We start from the raw sequence: 18646 nt of genomic DNA on the forward strand, positions 1-18646 counted from the left end.
CATATGCGGTGTTGTCCATGTATCGAGTCACAGATAGTAATCCAAATCATATTAATTCATATTTTCTCAATATTTATCTTCAAACCTTTAAATGTTTAGTGCAAATGCTTTTTTGTGTTATTAAGTTATTAAGTGTTATTTTAAGACTCTTATCAAAAGTCTATTGAAGAAGCACCTTTTAGACTTGACGAAAATTAATGACTCAAGTGCATGTTATGTTGTTTGTTTTGTGTTACCTGATTTCACGGGAATCCGTGGGCAGGTGCATATCCACATTCGTAGTATAATGAGTGATGGCGAGTACAGCCATGCCCAAGCACTCATTTTCTATCTCGTGTTGCTCTCCTTCTGACTGGGACATCCTTAAAGGAACAAGGCCTGACTGAAAGTCATGTTGGCCCTACAAAACAAACACAGATAAACATTTAACACACAGATATACCAAATGCATTTAAACATAAAAAGAACTCTGAAACTGGATAAGATACACTGCATGATTTGGTTCTTTGTGTGGCATACAGAGCCTGTCAACACAACCAAACGAAATGATGTAGCTGACTTTTTTTTAGTTCTTATACTCTGCATAACTGAACAGTTGTTACTAGAAATATGGAAACATCAATTACTGCTGAGTTAGAGCTTTATATATATCTTTACTGGACTTAAAGAATGTAACTGACAGCAGTGGCTCTTAATTACCCTCAAGGGGTGTTACTATCTAAAGCTGCACTTCCTGGTATTGTTGCTGGTATTGTTATTTCCTTTCAGCTGTTGATGTTTTCAAACTCAACTGTGCAATGTGTTGATGTTAAAGCCTTTAATCCCATGACACTTCCAAGGTATTTAAAAGACATAATAACAACTACAACAATAAAAAGGTTTTAGTAAAGTCAAATCTTTTTAGATATTCTCATATTTGCAACAATGACAGAGCAATGCCTTAAATGCTCCCATACCAATGTAAAGAAAGTAAGATGTGTAGCTAATTATTTTTTCACCTGGGCAAACAGGTAGTCGAGAGAGGCAGCGTCCAGCAGGGGAGTTCCTTCTGGTGTTTTCTGTGGACTAAGTCCCCCTCTGAGTTTACTGATGCAGTGTCTCCAAACTGGGGACTCTCCTTCAGTGGTTCCATGCCAGTTTCTGAAATAAAACCTGACAGGAGAAAGAAAGTAAACAGAATTATGACGGGGTGTGCGTTCAAGAAAGTATAAACAGCTCTGAAAAGGCACACAGAATACACAAAATAACAGGAGTTTTAATTCCAGTGAATCCCAATTAATTCTTGAATGCACTGATTTTGATCGTGCGTGTTCAGGAAACCACTTCTACTTTTTCAAATTATTCCCAGAAGAGAAGAATGATGTCAGTCCTATAAATAACAAGGTAAGCCTTGAATTTGCAATGATGATTTTTTTGGCCTTTGGTGAAAGAGAGGCCTGCCAAAGGTAGAATTTTAAAATGACACAGAGAAACAATACAGGAAGTTCACTACTTGCTCCTTTGTTATGCAGTAATCGAACTGTAAAAAATGTCCACACTGTCCACTTTCCCTCAATTTCCCACTTCCACTTTTAATACAAAATGCATACCCAGCCAGTAAAAATTTTAGTGCTGGGTAACATCTCTGTTTTGGTTTGGGTTTTTTTTTTTTTTTTTTACATTTTGACCTAATTTCCTGTTTTCTGTGAAGTGAAGCAATATTTAAGCCAGCCTGTGCTTTTCAGAGGAAATATAATCTCTGTCTGTTCAGCGTCACAGACGTCTGTCTACATCCTTTTAAGACCAACAGCTGACAATGGGCAGTGTGCAGGGGCATTAGTAATACAAAACAAGAGAGCATTTGGAAAAATAAAAAGAGAAAAAAGGAAAGTGGCAGATGGAAATCAGCAAAACAGGCACATGCATGCAAACTCTATTGGCCAGAGAAGGACATTACAGACTGCAAAAGGATAGGCATAGGACACAGGGATAACTTTCTGGGGCATTAATGTGTTGTTGTTTTTTTATTCCAAGCCATGCTAGCAGTAATGATGATGTTGGTCTGTCTGTCTTTCAGTCAGTCAGTCCACCACTTTGGTCCAGACTGATATAGTATATAAACATTTATACAGTGGATTGGCATGTACTTTTGTGCAAACGTCAGTGGCAGATCTTCCTGTAGGAAACAGGCAGCCACCAAGGGAAATTTAGTACATGTTATCAGAAGAACATACTTATGTAAGATATTAAACAATGTAAATATTAACATCAGCCTGTTGCATGCCATAGTAAACATGTTAGCCTTGGATAACCTTAAGCTAAAAGCATTGATTTGCATAATTGTAGCCTCACAGAATTATACATCCTGGTGCCATTTTGATCACTGTGTGATAGTTTTGAGCATTTTTTTATGTCGAAGACTGTGTGACCACGGTGCCTTGCTTGTCTGACAGACAGCACTATCATACGCAAAGCAGGCTGCAGCAAAAAAAACCTTATACACACAAATACACACACAACACCCGCCACAGTTAGGCTCAGCGCATGCTCGCTTTTCTCTCTCGCTACTGGCAAAGCACAGAGAAAGAGGAAGTTCAATTGACACCACAGTTCTGTTGTTTTTCCCTCTTTGCATGGAATGATATCTAACTTGTCAACTTGTCGAATAAAGAGGGACTTCACTTTTCAAAACTTTCCCTCCAAAAACAAACAAAGATACAATGAGCAATTAAGTCTTTTATAACTAGGTCAAGTATGAAATTGGACTCTGCTCTTGGTATCACTCGTAAAGGTTGTAAGAAGTCAGTGAGTCACTGCCTTTTATTCCTTTTCTAATTGACTTGTATGCCTTTTCTAAGACTATATTGGTGTATGGCCGAAGGTTAAAAAAAAGCCCTCTCTGAACTGCTGCTAACCTCCATCTTTTGCTGAATTCCAAACACTGTTCCAGATATCTTTGGCCGTTTTCTCCTTTCTTTCCTTTTATTAAGCCAAAGTGAGAGTCGAGATCTAACAAGCCTGCGGGAACCTGAAGAATGTGTCTCCTCTTGCCAAGCCACCCAGTGTCTTTTGCTCTGTTATGATCTCATACAACCAGAGCTACTGATTGATGATACATCATACCTACATTATTTGGCAGTGTTTTTACTAATGCCACTAACTGAATGGTGTTATGAAATTGTATGCAACAAAGTGATATGCCCTCCATATTCATTTCATGGCAATGACAAGCATTCATCCATCTCTGAGCAAAATACAACCTTTAAAACTATATAGTAACAATCATGTTCTATGTTTATATGAGACCTTTCATGACAAAATTAAAATGTGCAAATAGGACTTTGTTTTACTCTTTTGAGATCCCCAAGTATCCTGACAGTCCTTCTTGATGTTATGTTTTTCACTCTAAATTTGCTCTAAATTAAAACAATTTGAAGACCAAGGATTTGTTGCTGAAATAATTTGTATAATCTTCTACTAGATTAGTTTACTTCTAGAAAAGCATTTTTGTTATTATAAGTAGCTTAACAGCTGCATAAAACTGAAGGAGACCTATAGATAAAATTGATTTTTTTTAAGTGTGTGTGACTATAATGGATGTTGCTTGCAACACATTTAAGTATCCTCAGAAATGAACAAATTCCTCTCTAGAGTCCAGACTAAATATATACAGCAGCATTCACTTATTTCCATTATTTTCCATCAATTGTTGTGGCACATGTCATTATGGCAGCATGAGAAACAAAGTAGCCCTGGCATCCACCTTGCCATGTGTTTCAGCTCATTATGGGGACTCCTGTGGCGTTACCAAGCCATCCAGGATATGTAATGCCTCTAGTGTATTCACAGTCAGTCCTCAAATTTGGACACAGAGGAACAGCACTTCAAGCAAACAAATTTACCACTTAAATCCCAGATCCCATCCTTTGGACACCACCCAGAGCTCTGGGACCAAAGATGAGGGTTAGAATGTAGATCAACTGGCAAAAAAAAACAAGTTCGGCCTCCAGGCCCAGCTCCCTCATCATCTACAGTGGTACATAAATCTGTTTATTGAAACTCGCATACCATGTTATATTTGAGCGCCATCACTTAAGTCAGCAAATGAAACCCACTTTGAAGGGTTACTCCAGAGTTTTCTAATAGAGTTTCATGGCCTCTGACTTGCAGGTCCTGGCACTCATCCCAGATTGTGTTCAAACCACTCCAGTGTGGACTGGAGGTCAAAGAACGACATCATCCACTATGTGACCACACTGTAGGTCACAAAACTGCATAATCCCCGCAGTTCTGAGATCACCAACAAAAAACTCCATATTAGGCAGGGTATTTCTCTGAAACACACTCTTCCTAGTTCTTTTTTCTTTTCTTTGGCTTTTTTTGGCATCATCTACATGACCTTTGAAGTCAGAGCTGAGGGATATGGAGAAAATCAGACATCACAATAATTTTGAACCTAATACCTTACTATCGATATTTCAGTGATAGTATAAAGTTGACTGTTAGTGCTTTCACAGACACAATGGGATTTTTGTTAAAAAATCATCAGTAGTGTGGATATGAGGCCTAAGTGGGTAAAGACAAATAAGAAATTCAGCTAGAACAGTTTGGTAAGTTCAGAAAATGAAATCACCTTACTGTAATGCAGCCTTTTAAACCAGGAAAAGACAATAAACTTAACAATGTCCAAAATATACGTAAAGCGATATCTAGTCTCATATCACAAAATCAATATAATATTGATATATTGCCCAGCCCTGATTTTAATTTCCTGGCAGAAATATGGTGGCCTGTGGAGGCATCCTCTCCAGGAACCAACCCTGAGACCCCAAACAGGCTAAATACCCTGCATTAACCCCATATTTGCCACACAAAAACCCATGCATACACACTTTAAATCTTGTTAATGTTTACATTCCGGACCTTGTACATGTATATAGATATATCTTTTTTTTTTTTAAATCTATTTTTTCTATTTTTATTGTTTGGAATAGTGAGCTGACTGGTTCTTCTTGTCCATAACATTTCATTGAATTGCTGACTATGTGTTAACTTGCATATGACAAATAACTAAACAAATCTGATACCTGAATCTGAAGTGCTGTTCAGCACAAAGGTTAAAAACAACAGTTAGAGGTAGACAAGAAAACAGTCCTGCCCCTTAAAGCCTCATGTATCTACTTCTGTGATGGCCTTCGGGTTGGTTCGTTATGGCACATGGTTTGTTTGGTATCATTTAGCATCGCTCCACCTCCTGCTCCTTCCCACAAGAAATTAATACATTTTACATTGCAGGAGCCAGTTTTAATAGTCAGGTGTCAACATGCTAAAGTTCCTGCCTTTGAATGCTGTTCAGCTGGCAGTGCACAGATCCCTGCACCTTATCTTGCAGGTCGGGTGTAGAGCTCCATTGTGGAAGGTGCCCTGTTATCAGAAGTCCAGAAAGGTTGCTATATCCTGAGGTGGGTTTCTCACATAGGAGATCTTGTATTAAATAATATTTCCACTATATTTAAGACTACACCACATTTGATAAAAACTCATGTTGTTTCAAGTGAAGTTTTGACTTCATGGAGAAAAATAATAATAATAATTATAAGAAGAGGACATACTTCATAAATGCCTAAAGGGGAATTCAATTTTTGTTGTCATTTACATGTTACAAACTTAGGCCCGAAATACACACAAATGCACAAACAGGACCTATAAACATGAATTAAATACAGAGATGCAGGTGCCCTGAGCAGTTGGTGGTTTGGTGCTTGCTCAAGGGCACTTTAGCAGTGCCCAGGAGATGAACTGGCACCTTTCCAGCTACCGGTCCATGTTCCATATTTGGTCCAGGCGAGAATTTGAACCAGCAACTCTCCAGTTCTCAAGACAAGTCCCTATGGACTGAGCTACTGCCGCCCCATATAGCAGCTTAAAAATTACAATATTAAACTCCAATGTAGTCTTACCTCATGCGATAGTGCAACTTGACACTGGTTTCATCTGTGATCTTGAACTCATAGTTGGGGGGGTACCACGTGCCAGTTGTCTCATCAAACAGGGCAAACAGGTTATGGCACAAGGGAGAGATTGCTGAGAAGGGAAAGAAAAAAAGAGCAAAAAAGATCAATATTCAGATCATTTAGTGAAGTGGGGTTGAGGCTATTTTGCAGGCCTTTGTTCAAGGAGAGGATTTAAGATCAGCCTGTTTTTAGTCAAAAGCAAACCTTAAAATGTCTGCAATGAAAAGAGACCATTATAATCTTAGCAAATCTAACCAAAGTCAGTTAGAATTAGTATTTTTTGTGTAGAGACAGAGAGATGCTTCTTCTAAGAGGCCCTTGAGTGACATTTAGTCTAATTGTAGCTTTTGGACTGTGGTTGCAGTTGATGTACAGTAGAGCCATGTGCGTGTGATTGTTTGGAATCTAATGTTTTTTATTGCAAATGTTGACAGCTGAATGGCAGCACTTCGAGGTAAGGCTGTAATAAACACTCATTTGGATTTGAGAAAAGCAATAGACAGGGAGGAATTCTCATTTGTGAGAGTGTGGTTTAACACTCTCTCCATTTATTCCTCTTTGAACAATTAACTTTGCATTGCCGTATTTCATGAAGTTAATCAGTGAGTAAAGCCACAGGGGCTGAAAAATTATTTGTTAAAAGACGTAAACCATTTTGCCCAATCATTACAGAACAGCACATTCAAATTATTACCTGTCAGGGTAGCTGATGGAGAAGACAAAACTGATTAATAGTTTAATTAGAAAAGTGTGACGTCCAAGCTGATGGCAGCCGCTCTAAACAATTTTTGTAATTCAAGCAGACGCACAGTTTTGCTTGTTTCAGACGCATCCTAAAAGCATTAGCTGTTTATTAAAAAAATATGCGTCAAATCTATTCTTCAAGGAGCCATAGCACGTTACACAGAGCAAACTGAGTTTACCTGCTAACAGGAATTGTATGTGAAGATAAAATATAAAATATAAAATATGATTGCAAGGATCAATGTGTTTTTAATAACTGAAACAAAACCAGAAATGTTTGATCCGTGTTGTTCACAGTATGAACGTTGTCTTTTGGCTACAGGAAAAAACAGCAATAAACACAAGTGGACAAAACAAGAAACCATTTATAGCCTCTGTGAGGGGCCATCAGAGGCAATAGTTTTGTAGTTTGTGTTTTTCATGTTCCGGGTTGAGCAGCATGCCCCAGAAGCTGTATTAAAAAACAGGTAGTGTCATCATACACCACATTTGCCACACCGCAAGCAGGTAGCCTTGAGCAGAGAGCAGATAAGCATGGTAGGTAAATATAAAACATTTTTTTGGTGTGATAATTCATTGTTTGCTGCCAGTGTGACACTACACACAAACTTGTTTGTTCATTGCTTAGTGCACAGTTTGGGTCGAGAAGAACATATTGCAGAGTATTGTTCCTGCCATTCAACTGATGAAAGTTTGCACCCTTGGTAGGCGAAGCAAGGTATGTGGCGAATTGATTGGCGTGCCGTTGAAGTTGTTTGGTTGTATATCGGGGGTGTTGCCATGGTGTGGCTGGCGTGGTGTATTTTGTAAATGAATTATGGTGGCAATTTGATTATGGTGTCTTGTAAATGATAGAAACTGATGTTTCTGTACATGTTTAATGTGTTTGTTTTAAAGTAATGATGCAATGAAAATGTTATTTATAAATGTGCAATCAAATGTTGAGATGTTGATTTGTATGTGTTGAGGGCTCTCATCATACAAGAAAACAAACATATTTTTCTATGTGTTTTAGTTTCACAGTGCTTGACAGACAAATACGGACTTTCAGCACCAGTCGACTCCACGCTGTTGTCGTTTGATGCCGAGGGCTGCTACAGCCTCCCTGCCCACTTAGAAGCACAAGTATTAAGGAAAAATGACCAAATCAATAAAATCTCCAAAAACTCACAGGCAAAGAGCTCTGTGCACCTGGTATAGTCTAATGTTATGCAGAGGACGGAGCAAAACTGGAAGCAGCCTGACGGTGGAGAGCTACAGCCAATGAAATTGTCCCTCCTGGCCCTCTTATAGTCATTATGGCACAGAAGATTTAAAAAACTGAGATTAGTTCATCTTGTATTGTGCTTAACTTTACAATATATCAGGAATGGGATTAATCTGCTGATGCTCTGATTCAAACTGAGACCATTTTTTTGAAAATAGAGTTCCACATAGCAAAGGAGAAAAATGTCAGTGTTAGCCGTGTTTTTCAATGTAAAATCTGTAAATAACACTTTGCAATAACATGTCATCACCATAGGAATCATATAATCTTTTTCTTTTTTTAACGAAATGAGATTTCCTTTATTGTGAAATGCAGCCATAACAAAACAAGTGAAGGCAAGTGCAAGGCCATACGAACAAACAAAATAAATTATAAAAGACACAAAGACAGAAAAGAACATTAAGGAAACAGAAATTAAACAAAAACAAAGAAACTGTGTATATAGGTGTGTGCGTGTGCGTGTGTGTGTGTGTGTGTGTGTGTGTGTGTGTGTGTGTGTGTGTGTGTGTGTGTGTGTGTGCGTGTGCGCGCACACACGCGTGCATGCGTGCGTGCGTGTGTGTGTGCATTTGTGTGTGTGGCTGTGTGTGCTACATCTAAACACACACATACATACACATACATATACAATATCCACACACAGCTTCACATACACTGTGTATACATCCATATAAAAACAGAAAGAGAGTCAACAGAAGTAGCATGTATAAATCAAAAAGAGAGGAGGAGAAAGAGTTGCCACTAACATGTTGTTTGCGTGTGTGTGTGTGTGCGTGCGTGTGTGCGTGCGTGCGTGATAGACAGGCCAGGGGGGCAGAGGTAGCAGGTTGGCAACGGCACCAACCATCTCAGGAGCAAGCCCGAAGCGCAGCGCCACGTCAACAGAAGAGCTGGGATCTGGGCCCGAAGCTGTATTCTTGTATTTCATCTGGGCAGTTGGATTGGTGCTGGTCATTTAATATTTTTTCTTTATAGCTGTACTCTTTGTGTTTATATGTCTCACTTTCTGTCTGTTCACATGCTATAAAAGTTTTCACTGTTTGACCAAAGCCAGGACCTGGCAAACAGGTCATGTTAAGCAGCTAACAACAAAGCAACAACACTTTACTGATTATCAATAATTTTACGCCTTATGCAATGTCATTAAAGAGTGGGGATCTCAGTTGTCAACCCCCCAATTGTTATGCCCCACATTATATTCACAGTAAATCGAAAACTATCAGCATCGCCTTCAATACTGGCAATACACAATACAATAACATAGAGTACATCAATAAGCAGAGCAGACAATTCTTGATTTTGCTGACTAGCCAACAAGTCAGTCACTCACAGCATTTCTTGGCAGCATCCACACAGAGCTGCTCCACAGTGTAGCAGCCTTTGAAGTACTCCAGCTGGTGCACCTCCGGTGTGTAAAAGTGGATCTCGAGGCCCCAAGTGGAAGTAGGAGAAGAGGAGAATTGCGCCCTCTTACTGGACCTCCTCATCTTTCCACAGAGTTGCCTGCTCAACTCCATCACCCACAGAGTTGGCATTCAGACACTAGACAAGCAAAGCGAAAAAGAGAAATGGGAGAGTAGGAATGTTAGATTTCTTTTGCTTTCACATTGCACCAAAGTAAGCCTTGCATTTAATTCAGTTCAGAATAAATAAGACAAATGAGGAAATGCACACATTAGAAACGCCTAAAACCTCATTCATTTTTCTCTTAAACACAACGTACTGTATTTTGATGTTCAGTGAAATGGTAAATCAAACCATGTTTCACAAGTACTTGCTATTAAGTAGCACTAATATGATTAATTAAATTACATTATCAATGAAAGTCCCATGGCTGTTTTTAAACATATCAGTAGTTTTTAATATCAAGTTTACCAGAATGAGCATCCAACCCTTACATTATAATATAATCCACACTTTCTGAGGAAACGGTTGACCACTGTCATTCACATAGCCAGTCAAGTGCTAAAGGTGTGTGGGCATGTGTTACAGTATGACATGAGTGTTGATTGTGAGCTCAGCAAATAGCAGCAGAAACTCTAAGTTCAATGTTCATTAACCTGATGAGTCATATTAACATACTGCAGAGCACTTACACACAAAAGCACAGAGAGTGATGTATCACTACAAGTGAAATGACGTCAGCCTTTCAACTGAGCTGACGACAACAACATGGGGGACAGATCACTGCTGCGCAGGGGCTGCGACGAGTCTGGTCGTCACTGCAGGATGAGCCGAATAGTCTGTCTACACCAGCTGCACAACAAAAGCAGCAAATCAACAGCAGCAGCCGTGAGTCTTTTTGTTGACAGCACTTACAGCTAAATACATCAGCATAACTAGAAACAAATATTGATATATGATCATTGCATGTATTAACACTTGCCATCACATGCATAAGCATATATCCACAAACATGAAAAGGAGGAGAAAAGGGGAAACAGAGACTGACAAGGGTTAATTGTCTGTTTTTGTCATTTCTTGCTTGTTGTAACTCCTGTTAACTTCTTACTAAGCTGACAAATAAATTCTATTAAATTACTGTGCCTTGGACACAATAATTCTACCCTGCTAAACTTATCCTATTTCACACTAAGCTAAAGCTGATCATATTCAAATCAACTGCCAAGCTCAGGAAGTAAAACTTAGCTTTAATAATATGTACATTTAATGTTTTTAATCATGTGCTCTAGCACATATGCCAGTTCTCAAAATTAGTAGTAGTAGTCAGCCTGGCAAGTGGGCTATCCTGTTATAGTCATCATTTCTCTTTATTGTCATTTACAGCTGAATTTCTAGAGAAAAGATTTTCAGTGAGTCATCTGTCTGCCTTTTACAGTGAATGTGTTAATCATTGAGCGTGTCAATTTCCCTCGCTCTTCCTCTTTCTACTTAAATTCAACTTGCTATTTCTAACCACTACTGAGATTAAATGTTAATAATATATCTCATACATTTGATGTGACATAATAAGAAAGCTATCTTTAACAAAGGATATGATTAAAACTGGTTGAGACTGGCAGCTCTGAGCTGGTGCCAGTTTTGCAAAAGTTTAGTAATCTTTAGACCAAATTTTCCCAAGTCTACTTCAGCTGAAAAAGATGACAACAGTCCCGCTCACTCCCTCTCGATGATGTGACCCTGCCATGTGTGAATGCCTTTGTTTTAAAGGCTGTAAAATGACTGGAAATATTGTTGCTACCAAACAAAAACAAGACCTTGGAGACTCTTTTAGACATTTAGTGATAGACAGCCAATCTTGACAGCTGCGTAGGTGATTCAGGTCTGGGGAAAAATAAGTCTACATAAAAGACTACCAAATACTGCCTTGATATGCATCTGTGTTTTACCAAAAAACTGTACCAAGACAGCAATAATTACCATCATTATTAAATAGTTGACCATTATTTTTTCTAGATTAACCTAATTAATTGTTTGGCCTTTAGTGTGTCAACAAATAATAAAATGCCCATCACAAAGCTGGAACCAGATCATTTCTTACATTATTCCAAAAAGAAAATATTAATATTCTTGGCAGTAAAGGCTCTGACATGAAACCAATCATTTTTTAGCTAATTGTTTCAGCTCTTTAATGTATAACTTCAAAATGGGCATGTTGTCATTAAAATTAGTATAAAAATGCTAACAAGGATTAGTAGCATGGGTGGTATAGGCCTTGCATTAATGGTAGCATTCAGTTCTACTTAATTAATGCACATGGCTGAATGTTAGTAAAAATAAAATGTTAACTCTGTGTTGGTTGGGTGGTCCAAACAATTTAGTGTTTCTCCTGCCTCTTTAAGTCTGAGAAAGGTAGCTCATCTGAGAAGTTGAGTAGAAAAAACTGACCACAGCAAAGAACTAGACTGAAACTGAAATAAAGCTGCTCATAGGTTACTAAATGTAGGTTACTAAACTGACTTTTTCTTTATTTTTAAGTTTAGGGTAAATTAATTGTTCCATAAAGTGGCTGCTGAGGTTATGAGCTGCAGACAGTGGCCATTTGGTTATAAAAAGCACAAAGACAAATAATCAACATAATTAAGGATTGTCCTGCTCTATTAGGCTACACAGGCCAACAGAAGGAAGATAATGACTAACAAATGAACAGTCATCTTCTCATATTGTCAAAGAAGTCAAAAAAGCCTGGAGAAATAACTATATAAAACATTTCTTTAACTAAAAAATGCTAATTTCTTTTTATTTCTTTACGGTTCAATGTGACTGAACAGTAATAACAATAATAATTCTCCTACCATTTCAACTCTACTCATACCTAATTATTTCTCATTAATAACAATTTTTGCTTTTGATGGGTAGTGTATTAAAGGTGAATTTCACAGGTTTTGTGATGATATTACATTATATCGATTATTTGGACAACCATACCATATTAGCTGACATCACAAAGTCTACCACAACATGATTTCAAATCAATGTCAGTAAGTCAGTAAATATTTTCACTGTCTTTATCTTGGCAGCTTACTATTGTTTGCCTTGCAGTCGGCCGCTAGCATTGTTTGAATATTTAGGAGGGAGGTGCACTTGGATGGAAATGGATACAGAGACGAACCTTGGGAATTACAAAATAAAGACATGTCTTAAAGATGACAATATGTATCAATGTTTTCCCTTTTTATTGATCAGAACAGATTGTTGATCATTGAATTTATAAATAAATCCAGATCAATGTATTGTTACACCCCCAAGGTGTATCTGAAAAATCCTCTCTACCTTGTGTTTGAAAAAACAAATCATATCATATCATTATCACTACAATCAGTTTGTATAAAACCTGTCCTAAGGTGAACCTTGCCAATCACCATTAAAATACAATTTAATTAAAGCACTCAAAGGAACTCTATTTAAAAAAGAACAGAGTTGAATTCAGGTGCAGTGACAGCTGCTTGTAGGTAATATCTACAGCAATTTCTTAACTTATATTTCTGACTTTAGACCACACCAGAAACTGACACTGGGTGTGATCCAAACATATTTTTCATCATTTAATGGAATTAAATCCACACATCTATGAAAAAAAGTAGATCCTTATATCTTTATCCAAACAATAATGCTAGCCCCTGAAAATGCTGCTCTTACTCCCGCTCTGCCAGTTATTTTCCAACAAAAGACAAATTTTGGCATCAACAAAAAGGACTGGGTCCAATTAGCACAGAAAAAAATGCCAAAATTGGGCCTTCACACCCTCCTGCCCTCACATTTGAGATATTATAATAATGAGTGGGTGAATGGACACCTGAGCAGGATTTACTCACACTGAATAATAGCTTTGTTTACATTCAGACACAAGGAAAATGCTTGGAATTTTTATCTGAGTACTTCTGGCCATCTGGCACTTGTCATTGTTGTTCTTTTTTGTATGACACTAATCATTTTATCATTATTATTATTTACAATCAATTTCCTTGTTTGTTTTCTTCAACCTTTTCAGTAGTTTCTGTCATATTTTTTTGAAATACTGCTAAATTGCTGCACTAAAATAAAGTAATAAAACATTTACTCAAGTCTGAGGTATTTCTATTCCATGCTACTTTATACCTCACTATATATCTGTAGGATATATTGTGTTTTTTAATCCCCTTCATTAGTTTGACAGATGCACCACTAATAGTTATTTTGCAGATTCAAATCAATACACAATAGAATTAAAGAACGATTTATGATTAATTATTATAGATGGGGAAATGTGAGCCAGCAGTATTTGCTCAAATTAGATCCACCTTTTCCAGGTGCAACATTAGAGTGACTATTACACATAAATGTGTCTATAATTTAAGTCCAATTTTATAACATACTATATATTATTCTGAAATGGGCATAATAACATTCTGCATAATGTGCAGTTGCTACTTTTGGTACTTTGTATATTTTTATTACAATGCCTTATTCACTAAAGTAATTTTTGAATGCAAGACTTTTACTTGCAATAGAGTATTTCTACACTGATGTACTGCTTTTTTTACTGTACATAAAAGATCTGAGTACTTCTTCCACCACTATATAATCTGAACAGTGCTTCGCAGCAACACTGTTGCTCGTGTACGTGCAGAGCTAGGACATCCCCCTATATGCTTGCCCTGAGTATTAATAAATCATTTAATTAATGTACCATCCCACTGGGGATTTTTCTGTACCAGTTTGTGATAATACAGCACCCATGTAAGCATACTGACATTAAGTGTTCACATTTGTTATCACCGCATCTTTGGTATATTGATCAAAGTGAGACTGAAAACTAAAAACAATTTTACAGGATGTTCATTAAATTGGCACAATTGTATTACTTTGCCGTATTACACACAAAAAAATAACAAAGGCATGAATAGGTGCTCTGATGGTGAGGGATTTTTAATATGAGCTCCTCCTTATTCTTCAAGTCTCCAAGGCAAAAAATATTTATATAACACATTGACATATTCTATAAACCTTTTATACTTGGTGATATTTAATTTCACCATAGCCACCATACTGATAAATTCATTATTAACTACAGTAAAGTACTGATTCTTAATGAGGAATTCCAGTGATGTAAGACAAGAAAATAGGCATTTCACTGATTATCAACAGCCTTTAAACCAGAAAAGTAGAAACTAATCAGAGAAATTAGCTAGTGAAATGTTATCTGTATGACAGCAACATCAATTTATAATAGGTACTGCCAATTCAATATGTTATGCACATGCATTTTATAAACCTAAATTTAAGTTACTGAAGGGACACTGGATTTGAAAAAAAACCCAGAAAAGATAATACTGTAATTTGGATAGGCAGGAAATAAATACCATTTTTTAACAGTTTTCAATACATCTCAGTAAAAATTTGCTGCACCATGTCTCAGTTTTTGAAAGTCACAAAACAAACTTGCCTAAAGTGAAAAACCACAGTGGGCAGAAAATATGCTGGTGAAGCAAAAGCGTCGCTAAGTCCACTTGGTTAGTACAGGAAGAAGTTAAATATGTGATAAATCTAATGCTCTTTGATGTTAAATATCATGTGATCATTTAGCATTTAAATGTCAATTATCTTGACTAATCTTAGTTTAGCTACAGTCTACCTCTGAGTGAAAATTACCCTTCACACATATGTTAACTATGTATCTACGTTATTTGAGTTAAAATACATTTTGTATATTGTTTTATGGTAAAAATAAAATAGCTCTGCGATTAAGCCTGCCACCTGCTCATTCATTATTAAAATACTCATCAAATTTAAAGGTGTGTTTAAAATGCTTTTAACGTTTAAAGTGTTCCTGTCCTATTTTTGTAGTGTGTGTGTGTGTGTGTGAGTGTGTGTCAAGCCCAAGAAGAGGCACCCAACTCAGTCAGCCTCAAATGTGTGAAGCCACTTACACTACCTTAACAGGATTTTGTATGATTTAGTAAAATATTTGCATTACAGGATTTCATTGTCAATTAAGCTGACAGTTTTTTTTAATTGGACAGTTAGCCTAATTGTCTAATCTATGCAATGTCAAGAAATTGTGGGAGATCTATCAATAGCCGTAGCAGTAGCTTAGAAGCTTAGCCTATATCACAGAGAAGTAAGAAAACCAGGAAATATTCACATCTGAGAGAATGGAAACTGTGAATGTTTGCCAGGATTGCCACAAAAATTACTCATACATTGAATCACTTATAAGCATCATTGCAGAATAATTTTCTGTCTGTGGACTAATGAACTAATAGTGACAGTTTCAATGACAGGTGTGTGACACAAAGTGACTCTTTTGATCATCCTCTTCCTGTTCTGTTAATCGGTTAAATTCCAGTAGACAGAATAAAATCCAAGCATTTTACTAAAATCCATCTTCACAGCATTGGAACAGGGTCCCTCTGGCCCCTGCGGCCCCTGAGGCCCCCTCTGGTCCGGCATCAAACAAACAGCAGGTTTCATATAATCCCCGAACGCAAAATGAAAGAAAAATAGAAAGCTGGCTGTTTTATAGAGAAATGTCGCTTTTTCAACCTTTTTCTCCAAAGTATTCACAATTTCACTTCAAGTATACAAACCCCGATGTAATTCAAAATGTCACTGGCTGTCGTTGTCAATCTTGTAACGTTAAGCCATTATTTGTTTTTAGATCATGTAAAAACTTTTTAGTACAATAGCAGGCCATAGTTTGTGATGGCGTTGTTGTATTGGATTGCATCATATCATGACATACCTATAATATTTCGTGCTCGCTCTGTTCACTGTAAAAGCTATTCATTACATGCTTAAATAATTTCATCACATTGTATATCAGCCTGGCAGCATCTATGTGCCTGTACAGTGCCACTGAACATCGATGGAGTCCCGCTGCTATCATGCCAAACGGGACGAACGTAGGTTGACATTAGCTTGCTAGCCAGTAGTTGATTGAGATGGTCAAAGCGAACACCAGCTGTATGTTTACCCACTTGACAACAACGAGGAAAGATGACAAACAAGTGGGTGTTTAAATGGACCAGCAGACAGACATTTTTCTCAATAGAAACATTTAATAAGAGGTTATTTACTCACCTCGCGAGCTCACACAGGCAGCTGACTAGTTACTTCCGTTTAGTATCAGTACATTAGACGCTTCAACCAAGTTGTAGCTCCTCTCGAGGCGGATTTTAAGTACCGTTTCACGGCTATTCCAGTCTAACAATCCTCGAGAAAAATATCCAGTGTCCAGGGGGACTGAAAAACTGCGCAAATTCCACAGAATGTGTTGATAATTTGTACCTTGAACAGGGACGTCGTCCTCTGTTCTTGTCTATGGTTCTTGCTTACCCTTCCTGACAAGTACCAGCCCCTTTCCCGAAAACTACGTCATGGCCTACTGAAGAACTAAGCAGCTGATTGGCTTTAGCCTGTCACTGGAGATGACGACATAAATCCTTAGCATCTCTGGCTGGACTAGTGCACTAGAATAAACATCTCTTAAAGGGCTCTGGGCTGGACCATAGACCTATATATACTGTATTTATATACAGTCAATGGGCTGGACTCTGACAGTAAGTTCAAATTATTTTGGATGGAGATAGTACATATCTACAAAACTTAGACTTGTTCAAAGGTTTGATAAGCAAAAACTCAATATTTTATATATTTTAGGAAATATTACAATCATAAATGTAAATTGATTCAATAGAAACCCAAAATACAAGAACATTACATCAGTCAAAGATAGCAAAGCTATTTCCTGTCTCTGATTTTGTAAATTTGCTTGAGCTATGTATTGAATAACTTTAAAAAAAAACTAATAACAATAAGAAGAAGACAGTGAGTGTATGTGTTTGTTTTTACTACCATAATCTATTCCCACAATGGAGACTCACCTCTCAATTAGAGACAGAGAGGTGGTCCCTATAATATTATTCATAAAATGAAGTACCTCATATAAGCATTTCCATTTAATACAGTGGTGGGTGGGGGGCGGTTGGATGGATGTTGTTTTTTTTCCACACATAAAAAAAATGAAAAAAACATAAAATCGTATATAACTGTATAAAACTGACAGGGACCATTTTAAGCAGAAGAGTACCTCTACTTTTGATGCTTTAATGTTAGCCTTCTTGCCTTTTATTACAGTAAGGTTCTGAACGAAGGGGTTTTACTTGTTTTGTTGTATTTTTTTACTGTGTGATATCAGAATTCTTCTTCCATCACCGTGTACATGTACATTTAAACTAGGCACTCATCTGATGAGGAAGACCTTGTGATACGATCAAAAGCTTCAGAGCAGCTATCAAAAGAACCTTTTGATGGGACTGTTTTGGAGACACAAGGGAAAAAAGGATTTGAATAACAGTCTGTGTCTGACATGGTATTTCCATCTAAATGTCCAATCAGTTTGTTATAAAAATATAAAAAATTCTCCTTATCTTTCTCGAAAAAGCCAGAATCTATTAAGATACAAATATTTAAAATTTTGAAGTTTAACTGTTGGAAACATAATGTCAGCTACTTTTCCATAAATTCTTAGAGTATGTACACCAGAGAATTTATGTTTCCATATCATACCTATGGGTGTTGCATTTTGGACTAGACTGGCAACCAAACTAGTAGCTTTCAGAAAAAATAACAAACTCAGGTTTTAGTTGAGCAGGGAAATACAGGGGAAATGAGAAACTGAGCAGGGAAATACAGCCCCCCTCATCATTTGGCAATATGCAGGACAAACATCCAATTGAAGTGACACTAAGCAAAACACTTTTTTTTTTTTTTTTTTTTTTTTTTTTTAGTGGAGAGGGACTTAGATAAAGGAGAGTTTCCAGGAAAAAGCCCTCCAAAGTGGTGAGTACAAGATATTAGGACAACTGGGACAAACTGTGGTGGAATGTAAGTACGTACATTAAGTAAAGTACTGATACTGAATTGCATTCCTTTTTTCTTTATCCACTCCACCACATCTCACAGGCAAATAATACACTTTTTATATTTGTCTGACAACTTTATATGCTTTTCAGATTACAATTTTTCACACTCTTCTAATCCTGTGATCATGCATTTCCACATTTGATTGAACGTAGCATTTTTTACTGATAAACTGAAGGATGGATGGGTTAAGAAACATTTCCCACTTCTTAAGCTGAATAAATTGTTTAAATAAAACCCAACTTGGATTAGTTTGCAAATGCATCATCCAAAATCT

The 18646-nt window shown here is 37.1% G+C and overlaps 1 protein-coding gene across 1 annotated transcript in view; it reads right to left on the reverse strand.

Annotated features, from left to right (window-relative positions):
* jak1 (Janus kinase 1) overlaps window positions 1–16799 on the reverse strand; it is a 61976-nt gene extending 45177 nt beyond the window's left edge. The window contains exons 1-5 of the mRNA XM_042514698.2: window positions 16528–16799; window positions 9335–9546; window positions 5940–6063; window positions 999–1152; window positions 237–400 (exon numbers count right to left, since the gene is read on the reverse strand). Coding sequence (XP_042370632.2) covers window positions 237–400; window positions 999–1152; window positions 5940–6063; window positions 9335–9539 — 647 coding nt within the window. The 5' untranslated portion in view covers window positions 9540–9546; window positions 16528–16799. The remainder of the gene's footprint in view (window positions 1–236; window positions 401–998; window positions 1153–5939; window positions 6064–9334; window positions 9547–16527) is intronic.
* Window positions 16800–18646: the final 1847 nt, after the last annotated feature.

The sequence above is a fragment of the Plectropomus leopardus genome, chromosome 5 (assembly GCF_026936395.1).
Source record: "Plectropomus leopardus strain MGB_pleo_1.0 chromosome 5, ASM2693639v1, whole genome shotgun sequence".
NCBI lineage: Eukaryota > Metazoa > Chordata > Actinopteri > Perciformes > Serranidae > Plectropomus > Plectropomus leopardus.